Source organism: Trachypithecus francoisi, unplaced genomic scaffold (assembly GCF_009764315.1).
Source record: "Trachypithecus francoisi isolate TF-2019V2 unplaced genomic scaffold, Tfra_2.0 Lachesis_group10, whole genome shotgun sequence".
Taxonomy (NCBI): Eukaryota; Metazoa; Chordata; class Mammalia; order Primates; family Cercopithecidae; genus Trachypithecus; species Trachypithecus francoisi.
The window spans coordinates 35,780,650-35,798,639 of NW_022681455.1; the positions used below are offsets into that span (position 1 = coordinate 35,780,650).

Sequence of the window (17,990 nt, forward strand, 5' to 3'; positions counted from 1 at the left end):
GCGGCAGGATACTGGAGACAGCCTCGGCTACAGCGGACACAGGCACCTGGCAAGCTTCCCCTAATCAAGCCAAGGTTGTCCTTGTCCTATTAAGCCTCTTCCCCTTGCCTTGAAGGGACCTTATCTGGTGCCCTAACCTCAGCCTCCTCCCCAGACCCCGCTGGGGAGTGATCTGCTTCTAGGCCTTCATCCACAAAGCCACGGACTTGCAGCCCACGGGACCCCAACCCAGGGCCTGCTGCCCTCACCATGGTGAAATTGTTGCCGGCCCAGGAGGCAGCCAAGATCTACCATACCAACTATGTGCGGAACTCGCGGGCCGTGGGCGTGATGTGGGGTACACTCACCATCTGCTTCTCCGTGCTGGTCATGGCCCTCTTCATCCAGCCCTACTGGATCGGCGACAGCGTCAACACACCGCAGGCAGGCTACTTCGGCCTTTTCTCCTACTGCGTGGGTAACGTGCTATCCTCCGAGCTCATCTGCAAGGGCGGTCCCCTAGACTTCTCCTCCATCCCCTCTAGAGCCTTCAAGACTGCCATGTTCTTTGTGGCCTTGGGCATGTTCCTCATCATTGGCTCCATCATCTGCTTCAGCCTGTTCTTCATCTGCAACACGGCCACAGTCTACAAGATCTGTGCATGGATGCAGCTGGCTGCGGGTAAGCAGGGATGGTGGGAGGGCAGGCGGGGGCCCACCCCGGGGCCACAGCTGCAGCTGCACCATTCCACCCTCTGCTGGGGCTCTGGGCCTTAAATTTAGCTGTTCTCCTACAGCCCAGTCCTACTCAGTGCTCTGCAGAAGATTCTGAGGAGTTGAGAATCTTAGAATGGCTGAGGCAGAAAAGACCTTAGAGATCAAGCTGTCCAACCCTCTCATCTGTAAGGGAAGTGACTTGCCCAGGAGCACACAGTTGCTGGTCCTGACTCCCAGGCCATCACATCAGTTTTTGCAGCTGTGAGAGAGAGAAAGAAGGAAGCTTCCATTGTTGGCCATGTGGGAATAGGACTCAACCCCAGCACAAAGTAGTGACACCAGTCAAGCACATTCTAGATGCCCTCATCTCCCACCTCTGGGCTTTTGTTCTTTATAAGAGTGCCCAGAACTCTGTCCTCATTCTCTCTCTCCCACTCCAAACTGCTCTCAGATTCTAAGGTCTCTTGCTGATTTTGGAGTGTTACTATTATGCAGGGTATGACCTTGCCTATAGAAACTTTCATCTAAAGTCCCCTCTTTCATTGTGGAGTGAAAGTCTTTTCTTCTTGATTATGGGATTTTATACTTAAGGCAGCAAATGGAGTGATACTGTGTGAGGTGGAGGAAGCTATTTAGGGTCCTGTTGTTGTTGTTTGTTTGTTTGTTTGTTTGTTTTTTGAGACAGAGTTGGCCCAGGCTGGAGTACAGTGGCATGGTCTCAGCTCACTGCAGCCTCAACCTCCTTGGACTTAGGTGATCCTCTCTCATCAGCCTCCCAAGTAGCTGGGACTCTAGGTGTGCACCACCATGTCTGGCTAATTTTTTTGTAATTTTTGTAGAGATGGGGTTTTGTCATATTGCCCAGGCAGGTCTCGAACTGCTGGCCTCAAGCGATTTGCTTGCTTCAGTCTCCCAAAGTATTGGGGTTTCAGGTGTGATCCACAGCACCTGGCCTAGGGTCCTTTAAAACAATGTGGGGGCTGGGCACAGTGGCTCACACCTGTACTCCCAACACTTTGGGAGAGAGCATCACTTGAGCTCAGGAGTTTGAGACTATACTGGGCAAGATGGCAAGACCCTGTCTCTAAAAGTAATAATAATAATAAAATAAAACAAATAAAACTGTGGGGTAGGCAGCCACTTGTGTCCTTGTGTCCTGAGGCACTCCTAGCTCAGGAAGTCCTTTTTCCTGCTCCTAGCTCAGGAAGGCTTCTTGGTCCTTGTGCCAAGTGATCTTGCTTTTCTCTGTAGCCCAGGAAGAGGGTTAAGACCTTGTGCTGCAGCCTCTGGTACCTTGGTCCCTGCCCACCTCAGGGACCACACACAAACTGTCTATGCCAGTGAGATGTCCAGGAGTAGTGCCAGGGACTGGAAACTAGAGTGAAACCATCTTGATATCATTGATCAGAATGAGAAGTGCTGTCAAGGTCAGGAGATGGAGACCATCCTGGCTAACACGGTGAAACTCCATCTCTACTAAAAAGACAAAAAAAAAAAAACTGGGCATGGTGGTGGGTGACTGTAGTCCCAGCTACTTGGGAGACTGAAGCAGGAGAAGGGTGTGAACCCAGGAGGTGGAGCTTGCAGTAAGCCGAGATCGCGCCACTGCACTCCAGCCTGGACAACAGGGCGAGACTCCATATCAAAAAAAAAAAAAAAAAAAAAAGAGAGACAGAAGTGCTGTAATCTTTAAGAGGGAGACTGAAACAGGCCTCTGAATCCCAGGCCACCAAACACGCAGAGTCAAGACTGCAGAGTTGGAGGGGACCCCAGAGAGCTATATCCACCCCCCAACTATAGATGAGGGATCTGCTGCTGAGAGGACCAGACTTGGCCAAGGCTATAGCAGATCAGTGGGCAACTGAGGACCTGGAAGAATTAAGGCAGCAGTTCCCAAGAAACTAGATGTATTCCTAAGATGTTTTCACTGAGCCACATATTTACATAAGTATAATGATTTATGAAATATCTTTACATATGTTATCTGGAGGAGCCCTAGCACAACCCATTGAGGTGGGTATTTCTCCATTTTACAAAGAAGGCCCCTAGTGGGAAACTTGTTTTGAGCATACAAGTAGGAAGGGATACACCTTTGATTCCAAATCTTGCACCCAGGCTACTCACATGGCTTCAGAGTTCTCCCCATGGCTTCAGAGCAAATCGCCTTGCCACCTCCCTCTTCTCTGTAGTCTCTCTGTATGATAAAGGAGAGTCTGGGGCAGGGGTGGGCAGTGGGGAGCAAGGTAGGTAGTGGCCATGTCAAGAATGATGGTGGGGGCAGGCACAGTGGCTCATGCCTGTAGTCCTAGCACTTTGGGAGGCCAAGGAGAGGGGATTGCTTGAGGCCAGAAGTTCAAGAGTTCAAGACTAGCCTGGACAACATAGTGAGACCCTATCTCTATTTTGTATATACACACATATATTTAATGTATGCATACATTAAATTATATGTATCATATGTATGTTTATATATTTATATATGTACATAATATATATATTATATGTATATATATAATTGACATATATATGTCAATTAAAATAATAATAAGGCCAGCTGCAGTGGCTCAGGCCTGTAATCCCAGCACTTTGGGAGGGTGAGGTGGGCAGATTGCTTGAGCTCGGGAGTTTGAGACCAGCCTGAGCAACATGTTGAAGCTGTGTCTCTACAAAAATTAGCTGATTTAATATAAATATTGAGTATATATATATTCTTTAACATATGTGTATTCATTATATATATATATATTATATATATATATATGAACAAAGGGGAAATGAAGATTTAGCAGTTTTATGCCAAAGAAGAGTGAAATAGACCCTGATAATGCTTGCCAGCTGTTCTTCCATATCAGGGTTATGGGATGCTGGAGACACAATCATCTCTCTCATTCTCAAGGCTGTCTGCAACCCCCCCTTCTCCTGAAACATCCCACAACAGGTGCCATGTGTGAGCAGGCAGTGCCAGGAGCGGCAGGGGTTGCCAGGCCATCTCAGTCAGACACTATCTGGGTCGCAGAGCTGGAGACACTGATAGCAGAGGTGGCCGGGTGCCATCTCATGCAACATTTAAATTGGGGAAGGCAAGACTGGTGTCATGTTCCGTTCTGCTGTGCTGCAGAAGGGGAAATGAGCTGAAGGGAGAGATGCAGAGTGGGTGGGTCCCACATTCAGCAGCTGGGAGATACATCCATGTATTAGTACCCTTGCCAAGAAGCCTGGGAGCAGGAAAGGGACAGGGGCAGGGGAGGATGAGGACTGATGCTTGGGTGATGTGGGGCTGCAGCTTAACAAGATTAATTGGGCTTCTGGGTGCCAGGTGTAGGCTGGGAGTGGTCCCAGCCCCTAGAAACACAGGTAGGCCAAACTGCTTGTCTTCTCTGAGTCTTGGTAACCTCATGTCTTAGTCAGTTTTACTTAGTTCTATTTAGTCAGGGCTGCCATAACAAATTACCACAGACCAGGGGGCTTAAACAACAGAAATTCATTACTCACACTTCTGGAGGCTGGAGGTCTGAGATCTGGGTGCCAGCATGGCATTGGCACGAGATCTCTGGTGAAGGCCTCTTCTAGGTTGCAGACTGCTGACCTCTTGATGTCCTCACATGGTGATAAGAGGGTGACAGGGCTCTCTGAGGTCCCTTTTATTTATTTATTTGCATTGATGATTATTATTATTGAGTCAGCTTCTCAAAAATTGTTATTTTTACCCAGGCTGGACTGCAATGGCATGAACACGGCTCATTGCAGCCTTGACATCCCAGGCTCAAGTGATCCTCCCTCCTCAGCCTCCCAAGTAGCTGGGACTACAGGTGCATGCCACCACGCCCAGTGAATTTTTGTAGAGATGAGGTTTCACCATGTTGCTCAGGCTGGTCTGGAACTCCTGAGCTCAGGCAATCTGCCTGCCTCAGCGTCCCAAAGTGCTGGCATTACAGGCGTGAGCCACCACACCTGGCCTTATTATTATTTTTAATTGACATGATAATTGTACATATTTATGGGTTACAGTGTGATATCTTGTTACATGTATACAAGTTGGGCTTGAAATCCAGGCAGCCTGGTCTAATGTTTCCTAGCTTTTCCTACTGAGAAGATTAAGGTAATTAGCATATCCATCACCTCAAACATTTAAAACATTTCTTTGAGTTGGGACAATTTCAAATTTGCTGTTGCAGCTATTTGAAAATATATGATAGATTGTTGTTGGTTATAGTCAGCCTACAGTGCTAGAGAACACTACAGCTTATTCCTCCTGTCTAGCTATACTTTTGTATCCATTAACCAACCTTCAGCTGCTCCCCCTCCCCTCTGGGGTCCCTTTTATAAGGCTTCCAATCCCATTCGTGAGGGCCCTACCCTCATGACCTAATCACCTCCCAAAGGCCCCATCTCCTAACACCACCAGGCTGGAGGTTAGGATTTCAACACAGGAATTCTGGGGTGAACAAACATTCCACTGTACCCCATCTGTAGAACATAGCAGCAGGACCCGCTTCACTGGGGTTCTGTGAAGATGGGATAATAGAATGCATGTAAAACACCTTGCACATGGTAGGTGCTCAGTACCTGTGAAAAACGTAAAAAACAACTTTATCAGTGAGCATGAGAAGGGATGCCATAGTAACAAACCACTCCCAAATCTTGGTGGCTTAGAACAAAGGTTTATGTATTTCTTGCTTATGGTCCATGCCAACTAGGGATCGGTGGGGACTCCGCTCTCGCTGCTCTCTCCTGGGACCATCGCTAGGGGCATCAGTCACCATCAGCTGTCCTCGCATCAGAGGGAAGGGAGCTCTGGGAGGTCTCCCACTGCAGCTAAGTGCTGTGGCCCGGAAATACACACATCTCTGCTCACGTGTCATTGGCCAGAGGAAGGCAGATGACCTCACTTAACCTCAAGAGAGCGGGGCAAGGAAGTACAACCTTGCCTTGCATCTGGAATATTCATGAGCAGCTCTAATGGCATCCATGTCACTGAGGCAGCTTCTGTCTGACTCCAATGTCAATAATAATAGCAGTGACTAACATTAGTTAGCCACTTACCATGTACAAGACATCATAGTAAGTGTTTTCTGTAAATGATCACACTTAATCCTCACAGTGCGGCTATGAGTCAGGTACTTTAGAGACAACAGGACGGTAGTCAGAGAGAGGAAGTAACTCGGCCTGAGAACACTGTGCTGGCTTCTACTTAGAGCCTTGAAATGCCACAACTGGGGCTGACACCCACTGTCCCCAGAATCATGGGTGGATGGGTGGAATGCTCACAGGGAACTGTGGCACCCACACCTGTTTCCAGGTCAGAGGCCCTGGGCTTTTTTCCGGAGTCCCCACAGGAAGATGGTGCAGGAGGTGAGGGGCCAAGGGAGGAAGTGATGGAGAGAATGCAAAGCCTGGAAGGGCAGCTCCTTCCCACCTTCACCTCTGCCCTTGAAGCCAGGGGCCCTGCCAGGCACTGGAGGGCTGGACTCACACCAAGTCGGGGAAGGGCTGGCTACATAGGTTTCACCACCGAGCTGTGGATGGCTCCCTCTCTTCCACCGTGGGTATCTCCTCGCTGAACACGTAGGAAGTCTGAAATGTCACCACTAATTACATTCAGCCCCTGGGAGAGGTGTCATGTTCTGGGGGTGGAGGGAATGAACTTTGAAGTCAGGAAAGTCAGGAATGGAGAATTCAGGCCTTGGTCCTGTCATAGCTGAATGACTGGATGGCTGGTAAGTCACCTGGTTTCTCTGAGCCCTCAGTTTTATTATTATTATTATTATTTTATTATTTATTATTATTTTTTAAAATTTGAGACAGAGTCTCGCTCTGTCACCCAGGCTGGAGTACAGTGGTGCTGTCTCGGTTCACTGCAAGCTCCGCCTCCCGAGTTCACACCATTCTCCTGCCTCAGCCTCCAGAGTAGCTGGGAGTACAGGTGCCCACCACCATACCCTGCTAATGTTTTTGTATTTTTTAGTAGAAATGGGGTTTCACCGTGTTAGCCAGGATGGTCTCGATCTCCTGACCTCATAATCCGCCCACCTCAGCCTCCTGAAGTGCTGGGATTACAGATGTGAGCCACCGCGCCTGGCCAAGCCCTCAGTTTTCTAATCTGTAAAATGAGGATATTAATAGCTGGCCCACTTCACAGAACGGTGGTCACAGTCAAGATGGTACATGAAGTATTTTGTGATCTATAAAGAACTATCTAAATAAGCTTCTCCTAAAAAAAAAAAATCGAAGGAAGTGTGATACATTTAGGTGGGGAGGTAGGATCCTGATATTTCCATTTACTGTGCATTTGTTTGACCTCCTGACCTTTTTTGCAGAACAAGCTGGGTACAGGGAAGGTAACTTTGGGCCCGAAGAGGTGCTTCTCTGAGGGGCTCCGGAGTAGGGTACAACCTTGGGACTAGAGAGCCTCCAGACCTGTGGGAAAGCGGCACAGATAAGGGGAGCACCCCCTGCCTGCAGGGCAGCTGTGCCTGGGGCTGCCCCAGTTGCATCCTGGATTATGTCACCTGTCTGTGCTTCACCCCAGCGAAGCTAAGGTGAGGGGGGTGGTTTGATGGAAAGGGATGGAAGAAGTAGGGGGAAAGTGGGGGCAACAGAATTTTTAGCTGTAAATACTAAGTCAAGGAAGGCACAGAGTGGGATAATAACTCTCACAGTCAACTCTTATGGAGTGCCAAGTCCATGCCAGGCACTGTTCTACACTCTTTTCCAGTATTAACTCATTTGAACCTTGCTGTAACCACAACAGGAAGGTTGGGGTTATTATTATCTCTGTTTTATAGATGAGGAACTGAGGCAAAGAAAGCTTAAGTATGGCTGGGCACGGTGGCTCATGCCTGTAATCCCAGCACTTTGGGAGGCCAAGGCGGGCGGATCACTTGAACCCAGGAGTTCAAGACCAGCCTGGCCAACGTGGTGAAACCCTGTCTCTACTAAAAATACAAAAATTAGCTGGGCACAGTGGTACATGCCTGTAATCCCAGCTACTCGGGAGGGTGAGGCAGGAGGATCACTTGGATCCGGGAGGCGAAGGTTGCAGTGAGCTGAGATCGTGCCACTGCACTCCAGCCTAGGTGACAGAGACAGACTCTGTCTCAAAGGAAAAAAAAAAAAGAAAGCTTAAGTCACTTGATCTGAGTCACATAGCTAGGTAGTGCAGAGCTGGGCTTGAAATCCAGGCAGCCTAGTCTAGTGTTTATCAGCTTTTCCTACTGAGAAAATCACCTGGAAGAGTGTTTTTGAAAACAGAGATTATTGAACCCAACCATGACCTAGGAACTAGCTTTTTACCTTATTTTTTTGTGCATAGGTTATAGGTGAAGGAACCAGCATTAAAGATTCCAGGGGATTCTTTTTTTTTTTTTTGAGATGTAGTTTCACTCTTATTGCCCAGGCTGGAGTGCAATGGCACAATCTCGACTCACCACAACCTCTGCCTCCTGGGTTCAAGCGATTCTCCTCCTTCAGCCTCCCGAGTAGCTAGCATTACAGGCACGTGCCACCACATCTGGCTAATTTTGTATTTTTAGTAGAGACGGGGTTTCTCCATGTTGGTCAGGCTGGTTTCAAACTCCCGACCTCAGGTGATCCACCTGCCTCAGTCTCCCAAAAGTGCTGGGATTACAGGCATGAGCCACCGCACTCAGCCTCCAGGGGATTCTTAAATTTAGGGACGTGTAGCAACTGGACTATGCTGTACTGGGTAAGAGTGAGGAGGAAACCTGTTTGCTTGAATGGAAGACTTTTGAAGGAAGCAGCCAGGGACAGTCTGGAAAGGCTTCCTGTATTCATCAAATCTAAGATACCTGAGTTGTAGGACACAGTGTTATTCTATGTACTATAAAAACAAAAAATACTGATAATCCAGCCATGGCTTGACACTTTCTTTTTCTTTTTTTTTTTTTTTGAGATGGAATTTTGTTCTTGTTGCCCAGGTTGGAGTGCAATGGCGTGATCTCGGCTCACCACAACCTCTGCCTCCAGGGTTTAAGTGATTCTTCTGCCTCAGCCTCCCCAGTAGCTGGGATCACAGGCATGTGCTACTACACCCAGCTAATTTTGTACTTTTAGTTGAGATGGGGTTTCTCCATGTTGGTCAGGCTGGTCTCAAACTCCCAACCTCAGGTGATCTGCCCGCTTCGACCTCCCAAAGCGCTGGGATTACAGGTGTGAGCCACTGCGCCCAGCCTAGACACTTTCTTTTTCTTTTTCTTTTGAGACGGAGTTTTGCTCTTGTTGCCCAGGCTGGAGTGCAATGGCGCGATCTCGGCTCACTGCAACCTCCACCTCCCGGGTTCAAGCAATTCTCCTGCCTCAGCCTCCTGAGTAGCTGGGATTACAGGCATGCACCACCATGGTGGGCTAATTCTGTATTTTTAGTAGAGATGGGGTTTCTCCATGTTGGTCAGGCTGGTCTCAAACTCCCGACCTCGGGTGATCCACCCGCCTCAGCCTCCCAAAGTGCTGGGATTACAGGCATGAGCCAGCGTGCTTGGCCAACACTTTCTTATTACACTTATTTCACAGATGTTGTAAGTATGAAGAAATGTGCATCTCAGCAGTGATGAGTTCTTTGGGCTGGGACCAGATACTGGAGGGCTTTGAAGCCAGGGCAGGTGGTGCGTTGTTGAGTTCAAGGTGAGGAGAATGGCTGAGGACCTGGGAGGACCACCTGGTGTGGTGGCAGAGCCTGCCTGGGCTGAGGAGTTCAGCTCTCTGCCTCTGCCCCAACCGCTGGGTCTCAGGGGCCAGTTGCTTTAACTCTCAGAGCCTCAGTTTTCTCACCTGTGTTCTGCAAGGATGGTAGAAGCTACCTCTCATGCCTCCTGAGGCTGTTAACAGAAGGAGAAGGGAGGTGACAATATAATAGCAGTGCAAAGTGGGAGGTAGTGGACTGGGCACACTCAGCCTGATGCCATCTGCACCCCTCCTTCCCCCTCAGCCACAGGTCTAATGATTGGCTGCCTGGTCTACCCTGATGGTTGGGACTCAAGTGAGGTACGGCGCATGTGTGGGGAGCAGACGGGCAAGTACACACTGGGTCACTGCACCATCCGCTGGGCCTTCATGCTGGCCATCCTCAGCATTGGCGATGCCCTCATCCTCTCCTTCCTGGCCTTCGTGTTGGGCTACCGGCAGGACAAGCTCCTCCCTGACGACTACAAGGCAGATGGAACTGGTAATCCCTCAACTCCACAATGGTGTCCCCTGCCTGGAGACCCTGGGATGTGGGTAGGGGTTCATCTTAGCCAGTTCTCTAAGGCTTGGTCCCTGGCCAAGGGATGGGGACAATCAGACACAGCCCATGTCCTCCCTGAAATCAAAGCCAGTGGAGGGTTGCAAGCTAGCAGGTGATAAGATGATCTGTGATAAAGGAATGTCCCCCTCACCCCTCTACACTCTCAGAGGCTATAGGGGTGAGAGCTGCAATCCAGCCTTGGGGGCTAAGTGTGGTCTCCCCTAGAAAGAGGCACTGAGGCTGGGTCTCAAAGTAATATTCCTGGGAGCTTGCTCGGTGGAGAGGGGAACAACAGGGGGATAAGTTGCTGGGGAGGGAGTAAGAAGGCAGGGACCTTTAGAACAGATCAACAGAGGGTGCAGAAGTGACAGCTCCTGGAGTGCAGCTGGTGGGAGCCCAAGATTCCTGGAGGAACAGCAGCCTTGGGATTCTCGTAATGTTCATCCTGTTTCAATTCCCTCCCATCAAAATCCTACCTGTCAGTCATAAAAGTTAGCTGTAGCTGATCCTCGAAGCCCAAGCAGACCCTCCAGGAAGCCCTCCCTGACTGCTTCCCATTACCTCCCTTCTTCCTAGGGTGCTTTTCACTTCTGTTTCTTATTGGTCTCTTCCCCTGCCCGTTTTGAGAGGCTAACTTTTTCAGAGCATTAATTTCTTCCCCGAGTCAAGGGCAAGGACTGTCTTGCACCCCTGTGAATCCCCAAATGCCTGGTCTCAGCAGGTGGCCATCACTGGGGACCTGTTACATCTCAGGGATCTCTCCAGTCTCTTTTCCCCATAGCTGTCTTCACATTAGCCCTTGGACCAGAAGAAGCAGCCAAACTCCTCTGTCCACTATAACCAAGGACTCTTCCCACATGAGAAACTTGAAGCCCAAAAGGGAGAGTCACTTAGAAGTTCCCAGAAAGACAGTGGCAAAGAAGAGCCCAGAACTCAGGTCCTCTCTGGCCAAGACTGGGGCCCACTTCTCCATAAAGAAGTGATAGGAAACATTTCATCCTTCTTTGGGAGTGGGACAAGGATAACCCACCTGTTATGTGGTTAAAGATGTAAACAGGCCAAATGCGGTGGCTCATGCTTATAATCCCAGCACTTTGGGAGGCCGAGGTGGGCAGATCATGAGGTCAAGAGATCAAGACCATCCTGGCCAACATGGTGAAACCCCATCTCTACTAAAAATACAAAAAATAGCTGGGTGTGGTGGCTTGCAGCTGTAGTCCCAGCTACTTGGGAGGCTGAGGCAGGAGAATCTCTTGAACCTGGGAGGCAGAGGTTGAAGTGAGCTGAGAGCATGCCACTGCACTCCAGCCTGGATGACAGAATGAGATGGTCTCAAAAAAAAAAAGAAAAAGAAAACAAATTACTAAAAAGAGTTGGGCCAAGGAGGAGAGAAGAGGGAGATTTCTTCCCATCACAGTAGGGTAGATTCCTATAGTTCCTGGGCCAGGGAAATGCCTAGGGCCTGGATCTCTTGAGGATTCTATAAAGGGAAGAAAAACATGAAATAGTAGGGCTGGGTGCAGAGGCCTACGCCTGTAACCCCAGCATTTTCGGGGGGCCAAGGTGGGCAGATCACTTGAGGTCAGGAGTTGGAGACCAGCCTGGCCAACATGGCACAACCCCATCTCTACTAAAAATACAAAAATTAGCTAGGCGTGGTGGTGTAAACCTGTAATCCCATCTACTTGGGAGGCTGAGGCAGGAAAATGGTGTGAACCCAGGAGGTGGAGCTTGCAGTGAGCTGAAATTGTGCCACTGCACTCCAGCCTGGGCGACAGAGCAAGACTCCATCTCAAAAAAAAAAAAAAGAAAGAAAGAAACCCAAACATTTATGGCCAATTGATTTTCAACAAGGATGTCAAGACTATTTAATAGGGGAAAGAATAGTCTTTCCAACAAATGATGCTGGAACAATCAGATATCTATATATGAAAGAATGAAATTGAACCCCTACCTCACATCATATACAAAATTAACTCAAAGACCTAAATGCAAGATACAAAACTATAAAAATCTTAAAAGAAAATATAGTCGTAAATCTTTGTGAACTTGGATTAGGCAATAGCTTCTTAGATATGACACCTAATGCACAACAAGAAACCAAAGAAAAAAATAGATAAATTGGCTTTCATCAAAATTTAATTTTTTTTTTTTGTTTAAAAAGACATCATTAAGAAAGTAAAAGGACAACCCACAGAATGGAAGAAAATATTTGCAAATTATAATTGGATAAGATCTAGAATCCAGAATATATTAAGAACTCCTACAACTCAATAATAAAAAGACAGACTACCGAATGCTTAAAATGGGCAAGGAATGCCCGGCACGGTGGCTCACGCCTGTAATCCCAGCATTTTGGGAGGCCAAGATGGGCAGATCATGAGGTCAGGAGATTGAGACCATCCTGGCTAACATGGTGAAACCCTCTCCCTACTAAAAATACAAAAAATTAGCCAGGCGTGTGGCGGGCGCCTGTAGTCCCAGCTACTCAGGAGGCTGAGACAGGAGAATGGTGTGAATCCGGGAGGCAGAACTTGCAGTGAGCTGAGTTCGCACCACTGCACTCCAGCCTGGGTGACAGAGTGAGACTCTGTCTTAAAAAAAAAAAAAAAAAAAAGAGCAAGGGATTTGAATAGACATTTCTCCAAAGAAGATATGCAGATGGCCAATTAGCACACCAAAGGATGCTCAACATCATTAGTCATTAGAAAAATGCCAATCAAATCCATATTGAGATACAATTTCACACCCACTAAGGTGATTATAATAAAAAAGGTGAATAATAACAAGTGTTGGTGAGCAAGTGGAGAAATTAGAACCCTCATTCACTGCTAATGCAGATCTAAAATGTTACAACTGCTGCAGAAAGCAGCCTGGCAGTTCCTCAAATGGTTAATCATAGAGTTACCATATGACCCAGTAATTCCACTATTGGGTACATACACAAGAAAATTAAAAACAAATGTTCACACAAAAACTTATACACAAATGTTCATAGCAGCATAATAGCCAAAAAATGGAAACAACCCATATGTCCTGGTGAACAGATAAACAAAATGTGTATATCCATGCAATGAAATATTATCCAGCCATAAAAAGGGATGAAGTAGTAAGAATTGCTACCATGTGGATGAACCTTGAAAACATGTTAAATGAAAGGAAACAGACACAAAAGACTTGCTTCCATTTGTATACATGTGATTCAATTTCTATAAAATATTCAAAATAGGCAAATCCATTGAGACAGAAAGCAGATTAGGAGGTGGCTAGGAAGGAGCGGAAACAAGAGTGACTGCTAATGGGCACAGGGTTCTTTTTGGGGTGATGAAAATGTTTTAGAATTAGTGATGATAGTTGCACAATCTAGTGAATATACTAAAAACCACTGAATTGTATAACTTAAATGGGTGAATTTTATGTTGGTGAAATACATACATATATATATTTATATATATATATTTTTTTTTTTTTCTGAGACAGATTCTGGCCCTGTCACCCAGGCTGGAGTGCAGTGGCATGATCTCAGCTCACTGCAGCTCACTGCAGCCTTCACCTCCTGGGCTCAAGTGATCCTCCCATCTTAGCCTCCTGAATAGCTACGACTACAGGCTCATACCACCACACTTGGCTTTTTCTAAAAAAACAATTTTGTAGAGACGGGGTTCCACCATGTTACCCAGGCTGGTCTCAAACTCCTGGTGCCCACCTTGGCCTCCCAAAGTGTTGGGATTACAGGCGTGAGCCACTGCACCCAGCTTGTTAGTGAATTATATTAATTAAAAAAAAAAAGGGATTGTGCTGAGGATCCCATAGCACATATAAAGCACTAACAATGCCTGCACATTGCAAGCGATTAATAAATTAGTTCTCCCTTATTTATTTATTTTTTTGATGCCACAGTAGCAAGTCTGATAGTTCTCTCTCCTTTCTGTCTTTCCAGTATTTTCACCTTTTTTTTTTTTCCTTTGAGATAAAGTCTTGCTCTGTCATCACCCAGGCTGGGGTGCAGTGGCATGATCTGGGGTCACTGCAACCTCCGCCTCTCGAGTTCAAGCGATTCTCCTGCCTCAGCCTTCCAAGTAGCTGGGATTACAGGGACTTGCCACTATGCCTGGCTAATTTTTTGTATTTTTAGTAGAGATGGGGTTTCACCATGTTGGCCAGGCTGGTCTCGAACTCCTGGCCTCAAGTGATCCACCCTCCTCAGCCTCCCAAAGTGCTGGGATTACAGGTGTGAGCCACTGCATCGGGCCATATTTGTTTTCTACATCACCCATCTGCCCAACCGATAACAGCTAATGTGCCCCAGTTGCTGAACAATGCCTTTAGGCACTGGAAGTACTGTAGTTAAGGGCAATCTCAATTGGAGCTTATGGTCTGGTAAGGGAGAAAATCATGCAATACAGTTACAAGCTGATAAATGATATGAAGAAAAAAGTGCAAGCTTTCTTGAGAGTGAGTAAGAGGAATCTGATGGAGTTTGGAGATGGAGTAGTGTGCAGGAAATTATCCTGAAAACGAGGCTTGGTAGTAACATATACTGTTCTCTCCTTCATTACAGAGGAGGTGTGAAGCAGCTGAAGGGTCGGTGAGTAATTCTATGGGAGGGTGGTCTGCGTGTCCTTAGAAGGGCTGGGGTTCTCCGCTTCCTTACTGAATCCTCAGGCAGCGTGACACTAGGGACTGGGCTGTAAGGCTGTGATGCTGCCTGGGTAGAGAGAAACAACACCCCACTGGGGCAGGAGCTATTTGGCCTCTGAGACCTTCACTGTGGAGCAAATAGGAAACCTTTAGTTTTACTTGTGTCTTTTTTTTTTTGAGATGGAGTTTTGCTCTTGTTGCCCAAGCTGGAGTGCAATGGCGTGATCTCGGCTCACTGCAACCTCCACCTCCCCGGTTCAAGCCATTCTCCTGCCTCAGCCTCCCGAGTAGCTGGGATTACAGGTGCGTGCCCCCATGCCTGGCTAATTTTTTGTACTTTTAGTAGAAACGTGGTTTCACCGTGTTAGCCAGGCTGGTCTCGAACTCCTGACCTCAGGTGATCTGTCCACCTCCACCTCCCAAAGTGCTGGGATTACAGGCATGAGCTACCGTATCTGGCCTTACTTGTGTCTTGAGAGGTGAAAAAAGATCAGGGAAATAAGAAATACTTTAAAACAGGCAGGTAGTTAGTTTCACAAATTTATGTTTTGTGGAGCCTGGCACACAAGAACAGGCTGTTTTTAGAAATCATAATTGTATTTTGGACCCTTATTTTCAAAAAGAATTTTTTTTTTTTTTTTTTTTTTTGAGACGGAGTCTCGCTTTGTCGCCCAGGCTGGAGTGCAGTGGCTGGATCTCAGCTCACTGCAAGCTCCACCTCCCGGGTTTACGCCATTCTCCTGCCTCAGCCTCCCGAGTAGCTGGGACTACAGGCACCCGCCACCTTGCCCAGCTAGTTTTTTTTGTATTTTTTAGTAGAGACGGGGTTTCACCATGTTAGCCAGGATGGTCTCGATCTCCTGACCTTGTGATCCGCCCGTCTCGGCCTCCCAAAGTGCTGGGATTACAGGCTTGAGCCACTGCGCCCAGCCTTCAAAAAGAATTTTTAAGTGATTTGTAAGAAACATACTAGAAAACCTAATAAAATAGAAAATAAAAGTCATAGAAAAATATTCAAAAAAGCTAGGCTAATAGTATTACTGTCTTGAGCATTAAATTTAACTCTGATTCCTGATAGCTGAGACAAAAAGGAAAACAGTAAGTTAACCAGTTTTAATGTCTGGTTTAAAAAGAAGTGCAACATGTTCATTTATCTTTTGAGTTTCCAAACATTTGTTAAATGTGATTTAACAAGAACATTCAGGAATGCATTTAAAAAAAGAAAAAGAAACCCTCACAGCAGTGTTGCCTCCCTAACAGCTGCCTTGAGGACCTACAGCTGGCCAGGCACTTTGTGTGGGAAAGAGGGTTTACCTCCATTTAAGCTGTTTTTTATTTTTGCCAAGTACCTTCCAATTCTTGACCACATATATTTTAAAAATAATTATACACAAAATTGTCACCTCCACCTCCCGCACTTATTAGAGCATGATTCTCAAACTTCAGTGTGCATACAGTCATCTGGGGATCTTGTTAAAATGCAGATTCTGCTGGGTGCAGTGGCTCACGCCTATAATCCCAGCACTTTGGGAGACTGAGGCAGGCGGATCACCTGAGGTCAGAAGTTGGAGACCAGCCTGGCCAACATCGGGAAACCCCGTCTCTACCAAAAATACAAAAATTAGCCGGGTGTGGTGGCGTGCACCTGTAATCCCAGCTACTCGGGTGGCTGAGGGCGGAGAATCACTTGAACCTGGGAGGTGGTGGTTGCGGTGAGCTGAGATCCCGTCACTGGACTCCAGCCTGGGCAACAGAGCGAGACTCCGTCTCAAAAAAAAAAAAAAAAAATTGCAGATTCTGATTCAGTTGGTTGGGTGGGTCTGGGGCCATAGATCCTGCATTTCTAACCAGTTTTTGGGTGACGGGCTGCTCAAACAGGAATCACACTTTGCATAAAAAAACATTAGCGCATAATCTTGGTGTGTGTGTGTGTGTGCGCGCGCGCATGTGTGTGTGTGTGTTTTGTGGATTTTTTTTTTTTTTTTTGACACGGAGTTTCACTCTTGTTGTCCAGGCTGGAGTGCCATGGTACGATCTTGGCTCATGGCAACCTCCGCCTCCCGGGTTCAAGCAATTGTCCTGCCTCAGTCTCCCAAGTAGCTGGGATTACAGGTGTGCACCACCACACCGGCGAATTTTGTATTTTTATTAGAGATGGGGTTTCTCCATGTTGGTCAGGCTGGTCTCAAACCCCTGACCTCAGGTGATCTGTCCGCCTTAGCCTCCCAAATTGCTGGGATTACAGGAGTGAGCCACCGTGCCTGGCTCCTTTTTTTATGTTTTTGCCATGTTTTTAATTTAGGTTTTTCAAAGCCAGAAACTCCACAGCACTGGTGTGCCACATTTTTTTTTTTTTTTTTTTTGAGACAGGGTCTTGTTCTGTCACCCAGCCTGCCTCAGCCTCCCAGGTAGCTGTGACTACAGGCACGTGCCACCATGCCTGGCTCATTTTTCGTATTTTTGAGAGAGACAGGGTTTCACCATGTTGGCCAGGCTGGCCTCGAACTCCTGACCTCAAGTGATCTACCCGGCTTGGCCTCCCAAAGTGCTGGGATTACAAGCATGAGTCACCTCATCCAGCCTATATTGGTTTTTAAAATGTCTAATTTTAAACTGTTGCAATCTTTTGTTCTTTTCTTATACCACTGGTCATCTATTTCCCAGACAATGGAAAACTAGGGAATCAAATTCTTCAGAGATAAGAACTTGTTCTTCCAAGTTTCCTTGTTCCTGGCTGCTATAGGCCTGATGCCTTAAGCCTTTTATTATAACACTAAAACTGGACAGTCTCTTGAGACAAGACCTCCTACTGTACTCTTTCCAGGGAAGGAGAACTGCAATTACCCACTTCAAAGATATTCAGAGGCTGAGCGGTGGGGGGAGTGCTCACTTGCTGGGGATGAGATCCAAGTCCTCTTAGTTCCGCACAGCAGCAAATCGCTTCACCTTCTTGAGGCCTCTCCTCTGTAAAGCGAGAGGGCTAAATGGGTCCATCTCTAGGGGCCTTCCCTTCCAGGTCTGTGTCTGATAGCACACACACACACACGCACACACGCACACACACACACACAAATGCCCAACCAGCTCTAAGAGGGCTACTGAAGAGGTGGCTGGACATGTGCTGGGTCATTTTAGGGTGAGGTGTAGGGGCTCTTTTGCTTCTCCCTTCTCATATTTTGTTTTCTTATTGCTGCTCAGAGGGGGGTAAGGAATGGAGGGGCCATCAGAACCTGAATCCTTTAACATCCACCAGGAAGTTTTATTTAGAGTGGGTGATAGGATCTAAAATCTCTGGAGACTAATTTGACATTTTTCCTCCCAGGAACCAAATATCACATTTCCCTATGGTGCCCACACTGACTCAACCAGAACTGGCTACCAGCTTCAGAAATGTGTTACTTATGTTCAAGTA

At 47.1% G+C, this 17,990-nt stretch overlaps 1 protein-coding gene across 1 annotated transcript; it reads left to right on the plus strand.

Moving 5' to 3' along the window:
- The first annotated feature begins 219 nt into the window (after positions 1 to 219).
- On the plus strand, positions 220 to 10,777 carry LHFPL5 (LHFPL tetraspan subfamily member 5). The gene is made up of 3 exons (XM_033219817.1): positions 220 to 661; positions 9,641 to 9,877; positions 10,719 to 10,777. Exons 1-3 carry the CDS (start codon positions 250 to 252, stop codon positions 10,775 to 10,777), a joined length of 708 nt encoding a protein of 235 aa, XP_033075708.1. The 5' UTR covers positions 220 to 249.
- The last annotated feature ends 7,213 nt before the right edge of the window (positions 10,778 to 17,990 follow it).